This window comes from Austrofundulus limnaeus, unplaced genomic scaffold, assembly GCF_001266775.1.
Source record: "Austrofundulus limnaeus strain Quisiro unplaced genomic scaffold, Austrofundulus_limnaeus-1.0 Scaffold1043, whole genome shotgun sequence".
Classification (NCBI taxonomy): Eukaryota; Metazoa; Chordata; class Actinopteri; order Cyprinodontiformes; family Rivulidae; genus Austrofundulus; species Austrofundulus limnaeus.
Genome location: NW_013953445.1, coordinates 14,745 through 22,402, shown reverse-complemented (window position 1 = coordinate 22,402; position 7,658 = coordinate 14,745). Strand labels below are relative to the sequence as shown.

The following is a 7,658-nucleotide window of genomic DNA, read 5'->3' as shown; positions in this document are numbered from 1 at the left end:
CCCGTCCAGAGGACCTATACAATTTTTTTTTCCTTTTGATTTTTTACCTGGATTACTGAGATGCATCAGGACAACAATCAAACAGAAACAAGATGGCCGCACTCACCTCTTCCTTGAACTTATTTATGTAGAAGTAGAGCTCATTGAGCGCGCTCAGTGTGTTAAACTCGGTGCCGTGGAGTCGGGACTGCTCCACCAGATAGGCGTCCATATCCTGATCACTGATGCTGGTCATCTTTGAGATGTCCCTGTAGTATCTGGAGGACAGGGACGAGGACAGAGCATTGTTCAGACTATTCTTTTAGTCTTTCTTGTTTCTGTAGTTTACTGTTTGTTACTAAAGTTTACTGTTTGTTTCTATAGTTCACTGTTGGTTTCTAAAGTTTACTGTTTGTTACTATAGTTTACTGTTTGTTTCTATAGTTTACTGTTTCTATAGTTTACTGTTTGTTTCTGTAGTTTACTGTTTGTTACTAAAGTTTACTGTTTGTTTCTATAGTTTACTGTTTGTTTCTATAGTTTTCTGTTTGTTTCTATAGTTTACTGTTTGTTTCTATAGTTTTCTGTTGGTTTCTATAGTTTACTGTTTGTTTCTATAGTTTACTGTTTGTTTCTATAGTTTACTGTTTGTTACTAAAGTTTACTGTTTGTTTTGTATAGTTTACTGTTTGTTTCTATAGTTTACTGTTTGTTACTAAAGTTTACCGTTTGTTTCTATAGTTTACTGTTTGTTTCTGTAGTTTTCTGTTGGTTTCTATAGTTTCCTGTTTGTTTCTATAGTTTTCTGTTGGTTTCTATACTTTACTGTGTTTCTATAGTTTACTGTTAGTATCTATAGTTATTTACTTTGTTTCTATAGTTTACAGTTTGTTTCTATAGTTCACTGTTGGTTTCTATAGTTTACTGTTTGTTACTATAGTTTACTGTTTGTTTCTATAGTTTACTGTTTGTTACTATAGTTTACTGTTTGTTTCTATGGTTTACTTTGTTTCTATAGTTTACTGTGTTTCTATAGTTTACTGTTAGTATCTATAGTTATTTACTTTGTTTCTATAGTTTACTGTTTGTTTCTATAGTTTACTGTTTGTTACTATAGTTTACTGTTTGTTACTATAGTTTACTGTTTGTTTCTTTGGTATACTTTGTTTCTATACTTTACTTTGTTTCTACAGTTTACTGTTTGTTACTATAGTTTACTGTTGGCTACTATAGTTTACTGTTTGTTTCTATGGTTTACTTTGTTTCTATAGTTTACTTYGTTTCTACAGTTTACTGTTTGTTTCTATGGTTTAATTTGTTTCTACAGTTTACTGTTTGTTTCTATAGTTTACTTTGTTTCTATAATTTACTGTTTGTTTCTATATTTTACGTTGTTTCTATAGTTTACTGTTTGTTACTATAGTTTACTGTTTGTTACTATAGTTTACTGTTTGTTTTTACTGTAAGTTATTTGATGATTATTTTGGGGGTCTTTACCTCTCCACCCAGCTCTTGTAGTTGGGGATGTCTTTAGCGTACAGCAGTTTATTGGACGGCGAGTCTTTGCCGAGCCGATGTTCAGACGTGGAGCAGGAGTCCATGAAGGTCTGAGCAACAACTGACAGGCAGGCGTCTGTGATGCTGCTCTTATGGATGTCGAACACAAACTGAGGATTCTTAATGACGTTGACCCAGAACCTGAGAGGAAGGCTGGAGACCACAGTGACATGAGCTCCAACCTCATGAGTCCACAACTGGCAGTAAGACGTCTCTCTCTCTTACCAGTTGCTTTTCCAGGTGTGCCGGACGTCTGGGTCAGTGATCTGTCGTTTGTCAGCCTGTTCGTCCAAGAAGTCAAACATGTATTTTATAGCCAACGGGAGCGCCGAGCCGCGGTGGGCAGTGCTGAACACGGTCTCAAACAGGTCATCTACAAACTTCTGCAGTGTCCCCTGGTGATTTAAAGACCAACATGTTAAAAACACTCAACAATGTCTCCAATAAAATCTAGAACTTCAACACATTCTGAGAATGGTTGGCCACCCAACATCCCAATGCATAAAGCCACCAGCAGACCTGAGCCAAGACAGAACTGTAGGTCTATTAACCAGGTTCTGACCAGAAGACCCACAATCGTCCGATTTGCTCTTAGGAAGCCATGAGGCTTGATGACTTGAAGATGGTGTTAATTCAACTGACTATTAGGAATATCAAGAGCAGCTCATGACCTGGCCGTACTCTAACCCGGCTCGGTTGTGTTTGCATTGAGCAGAGAGCCATGTGGACGGGATCATATTAAACACGTGGCAACTTATTTTGTTTTCTTTTCAACAGAACAATAACGAACTACACCAAACTAAAGGAAAAGTACTGAATATTGAACCGGACCATCCACCTGTGTGATGCTGAATACGAGAGGGCAGGACGACAGAGAAAGGAAAGCTAATGTTAGCTAATGTTAGCTTATTGTATTTGGTAGCCTGCTAATGTTGTGTAGTTAAACAAGAGTGAAACAAACCTTACAGTCGCTGCAAAAGCATAAARTCACTCTCATCTATGTGACAAAACACCAACATCTGGACTGATTGGAACCACAGCTCTCAGGGTTCCAGAAATTAGGGTAGACCTGGACCAGAAGGACTAATGCAAAAACACTGAACCCAGGACTTTTTACCCAAGACTTTGTTTGGAAGTTTTTGTCTCAAATTGTGCCCTCAAGTTTATATATAAGTTTAGATATTTTTCAAATTCACCAATCACATGAAGTGTGGGATATAAACTCTGAAGACCCCTCTGCTGAGGTGTGGTGGTCTTGGATGTGGGATAGAGACCCCACTGCTGAGGTCTGGTGGTCTTGGATGTGGGATATAAACTCTGAAGACCCCTCTGCTGAGGTCTGGTGGTCTTGGATGTGGGATATAAACTCTGAAGAACCCTCTGCTGAGGTCTGGTGGTCTTGGATGTGGGATAGAGACCCCTCTGCTGAGGTCTGGTGGTCTTGGATTGGGATAGAGACCCCTCTGTTGAGGTCTGGTGGTCTTGGATTGGGATAGAGACCACTAAGCTGAGGTCTGGTGGTCTTGGATGTGGGATGGAGACCACTCTACAGAGGTGTAGTGGTCTGTGGTGTAGGATACCTTGGTGGCCAGCAGTCTGGTCAGGTAGATCTCAGAGACCATCTTGCTGCCTCGGTCTCCTTCTCTCTGGTCGCTGTGCTCGTGATTTTTCACCAGATGCCAAAGTTTTGTTCCTGAAAACACAAAATCAGCTTCAGTAAAAAAAYAAACTCTAGATCCAGAACCTTCCAGAACCTTCTTCAGGATCCAGGTTTTCTCTGTGAGGTTTCAGGCTTCAGTTATGTAAGATTCTAATCTGGACACCGTGATCTGTTTGGTTCTGATGTCCCTACAGTACCTGTCTCCTGGTCCGGGGTAATCATGGGGGCTCTGGACCGCAGGCTGTCAGGACTGCTGGAGGTCCGCAGTAAGGACTCTGATGGTACAAACAGAGACACAAGCGGTCAGAATCTGAAGTTCAGAACCTTTCTGCTGCAGACAGAAGGTTTCTTGTTGAAGAGCTGGACTCAGGAGACAAATCTGAGTCTCTGAGGACAGAGACAGTTGACAGTGGGACAATGTTAACCCTGAATCTGAAAACAAATCATCTATTTTTGTCTTGGTTGTCACGGTAACCTGTCCTGCAGATGGGGATGACCTCATCACTAACACTCAGTGAACAGAACATGTCAGGAACATTTTACCGTATCTGCTCAGTGAGCGCGTGAAGGTGAAGGAGTTGGCGATGTTGTAGGCAGAGACCTGCTTCTGGACCAGCGCCACGGCGGACCCGTCTGTTACCTGGCAACACACAAGCAGTCAGTCAGAGAGCGGTCCATCCATCAGTGGACTAACTGTCCTTTCAATAAGTCCATTCTGGTCCAGTCTGAGTGTTCCTCTGCAGCTGACTCTGACCTCCACACCTGTTGTTATAAACCTGCTGCTTACACTCATCAACACTGAAGTCTTAGTTTATATATGTTTAACACAAACAGGTGTTAGACAATGAAACAGCTGGTTTTAGACCATAACATCTCTTTCAGACAGCTTCCTGTTGCGTCCACAGTTAATCCTGTTGGATGTGGTTGGTCCTTGTTGGTGGTCTGCTGACATTACCCTGGATACTGTGGCTCTTCATACATCACAAACACTTGCTGTCTTGGTCACAGATGCTCCAACAAGACATGCACCAACAATTTGTCCTCTTTTGAACTCTGGTATGTCACCATAATGTTGTGTACATTGTAATATTTAGATCCAAACTGTGCTCTTACCCTGCTAACTGACCCTTCACACTCTGCTCTTACTGGTGCAGTTAATGAAGACTGACCACCAGGCTGGTCCAGTTTAACCATGAAACCTCCCACACTAAAATGACAGGTGTTTCAGCTTCATTGTCTAACCCCTGGATGTCTATATAATAAATAATTTATATAATAAATATATTCAAATATTTCAGTTGCAGACACAGGAGGCTCCAGGAGGAGCAGTTGGTCTTCAGACCTGATAGTGGGCCAGAGTGTTCAGTCTCTTCCAGTCGCTCTCAATCTTTGTGGTCACGTCTTCGTCCTGCAGGATGATCCTGGTGAGTCGACCCTGTCTCCACTCTGAGAACACAGACAGGAAGTTGACGGACCGAGGTCTGCATGCCACTCGCTGCTGCAACAACAGGAAGTCACGTGACCTTACCCAGGTCCATGTCGTCAGCCTGAGGTCTCTGTGAGAACGGGATCCCTTTATAAACCGCGTCCAGTAGTTTGTCTTTGACCTGAGTCACCGTGTCACAGTTCAGAACCTTCACCGGGACCTCGGTCCCAGCTTCACCCTCTGGAGGGATACACATCAAGGTCTGAAAGGAAAGAACAAGAGCTGCTGAGAACCAGGGTCTGAGATCTGACCCAGTTCTGAGTTCAGACCCAGTACTGGTCCTGTGTTTTATCAGCTTTTAGACAGTTTAAATTGGGACTACTTGTCAGGTGTATGGATACATTACCAGCTGTTTGTAGTCTATCTGCTGGCGGATGAGTTTGTCTTCACTCAGGGAGTAACGAGCCTCTCCAGTGATGGCGTCAATCGGACCTTTCTCCATCTGCTGCTTTATGGCGCAGTACAACATAAAGAGTGGCTCACCTGCGCACTCCTGAGGGGGCGGGGCAAGGAGGTAGGGAACGAAAGGAGGAAACAGGAAATGAAAGAGGACAACACAGCAAAAGAAAAAGAAAGAAAGGATTGGTTGTTATGTTACTCCTGCTTTCATTAAATAAATAAACTGAAGCTCTAATCTGATTGGTCAGAATCAGACTGAGCTCTGATTGGTCAGAATCAGACTGAGCTCTGATTGGTCAGAATCAGACTGAGCTCTGATTGGTCAGAATCAGACTGAGTTCTGACTAGTTAGTGGAGGACGGGAAGGAAGGAGAACCTTGAGGAACCGGTGCAGCAGGAAGGTGAACCAGTTGGTCAGCATCTTCTCAGCAACAGACTCGGTCCTGAACAAACACAGAGGTCAGAGGTCAGAGGTCAGAGGTGAACACTGGGAGGACAGCTCTGACCTGAAGGGTCACATCAGACTGGACAGGGTGAGTTTGTTAATGCTAACTACACAAAAGCTGCTTCCCTATCTTCAGACATTTACTGTTACTGAACCAGAACCAGAACCAGAGGTGGATCCACTGGAACCAGAATATTTTATGAGGGACCATGCACCCACCTCCTCAGCAGGAGTTTGGGATGGTTCCTGTTCTCCAGGTTCTTCTCAATCAGGTCAGCTAGCAGCTGCTTCAGAACCACTGTGGCATACTCCATCCGACCCTGAAGAGACGATCAGAAACTGAGCAGAATATCAGCTTCAGATGACCAAGGCTCACAGGTTACTGCTCCGCCTTCAACAGTGAAACACAAAGAAGGGTCCGGCAGTGGGCGGTACCTGYAGGGCGGCCATCAGCAGCGAGGCCACGTTCCCTCGGTCCCTCATGGAGAAGGACCTCTGAGCCTCTAGYGTGTGGATGAAGGTCAGCAGGAACATCTTGTTGTTCAGAAGCTGGCTGAAGAGACGCAGAGCTTTCTCCACGTTGGCTGGAGACTGAACACACAACAGTCATGTCAACACAGACCACAGCCAGAACACCTGAACCAGAACCTGTGTGTGTTCTTCTGACTGGAACCGACTATGAAGAGGAGTCAGGAAACTCATGTTCTTCTCAAGCAGACCAAGTAAAGCACCAATGTATTTTACAGTAGAGAGCTTTTTAGAAAAATAACTCTTAATGATTACAGTTTTTAATGAAAAATATGACGCTTCATATTGGTGCCCAACGTGGGGCCAACCTGGAGTCGGCCTGCATGCTGCAGCTGCAGGGGTGGAGCCAGGAATCTGTGGGCCATAGCAAGGTCATTATTTAGAATTATTTAATGCTTTTTTCCCAGAAGTCTTTTTACTTTACTTTAAGCATTTCTGCCTCTTTATGCAAATAATGTGGGCGGAGTTTCTTGGGTAAGCTCCCCTACTATTGGTCAACAGACAGGAAGTAGCAGGATCTGTGGACAGTGGACCTCTGATTCCACAACAGACCGGTACAGGGTCCACAATACTGCAGAACCTGGACTGATCTGATGATCTCACATTCTTCCCTCACTGAGAACAAAACCTAACTTCACCAGCTAAACATAACAAGTAGACTGTACTACAGTAGCTATAAGCTAAAAGTATAATAACAGTAGCTATAAGCTAAAAGTAGGAGAACAGTAGCTATAAGCTAAAAGTATAACAGTAGCTATAAGCTAAAAGTAGGAGAACAGTAGCTATAAGCTAAAAGAAGCAATACAGTAGCTATAAGCTACAAGAAGCAATACAGTAGCTATAAGCTAAAAGTAAGAGAACAGTAGCTATAAGCTAAAAGAAGCAATACAGTAGCTATAAGCTACAAGAAGCAATACAGTAGCTATAAGCTAAAAGTAGAACAGTAGCTATAAGCTAAAAGTAGGATAACAGTAGCTATAAGCTAAAAGTAAAACAGTAGCTATAAGCTAAAAGTAGGAGAACAGTATCTATAAGCTAAAAGTATAATAACAGTAGCTATAAGCTAAAAGTAGGATAACAGTAGCTATAAGCTAAAAGAAGCAGTACAGTAGCTATAAGCTAAAAGTAAAACAGTAGCTATAAGCTAAAAGTAGGATAACAGTAGCTATAAGCTAAAAGAAGCAATACAGTAGCTATAAGCTAAAAGTAGGATAACAGTAGCTATAAACTAAAAGTAAAATAGTAGCTATAAGCTAAAAGTAGGAGAACAGTAGCTATAAGCTAAAAGAAGCAATACAGTAGCTATAAGCTAAAAGTAGGATAACAGTAGCTATAAACTAAAAGTAGAACAGTAGCTATAAGCTAAAAGAAGCAGTACAGTAGCTATAAGCTAAAAGAAGCAGTACAGTAGCTATAAGCTAAAAGAAGCAGTACAGTAGCTATAAGCTAAAAGAAGCAGCACAGTAGCTATGAGCTAACATAGCATAAGAGGCTAAAGCGATCCAGCAGCTGAAGCAGACAGGGGAACAGGGTGAAGAGAGCTCAGTGTGTTTCTACAGGAAAATATCTGTGAATAAAGTAAAATATCTGGAAAAGTCTAAAAG

General features: G+C 42.3%; 1 protein-coding gene across 1 annotated transcript in view; it reads right to left on the bottom strand.

Annotated features, from left to right (window-relative positions):
- The window catches only part of LOC106533878 (plexin A3), a gene marked incomplete at its 5' end in the record, with an annotated part of 22,101 nt that overhangs the window by 4,590 nt on the left and 9,853 nt on the right, over positions 1-7,658 (bottom strand). The window contains 12 exon segments of the mRNA XM_014030338.1: positions 107-257; positions 1,477-1,689; positions 1,762-1,931; positions 3,117-3,229; positions 3,394-3,471; positions 3,740-3,836; positions 4,539-4,642; positions 4,725-4,884; positions 5,029-5,175; positions 5,458-5,524; positions 5,746-5,846; positions 5,962-6,117. Of these exon segments, the coding sequence (XP_013885792.1) occupies positions 107-257; positions 1,477-1,689; positions 1,762-1,931; positions 3,117-3,229; positions 3,394-3,471; positions 3,740-3,836; positions 4,539-4,642; positions 4,725-4,884; positions 5,029-5,175; positions 5,458-5,524; positions 5,746-5,846; positions 5,962-6,117 (1,557 nt within the window).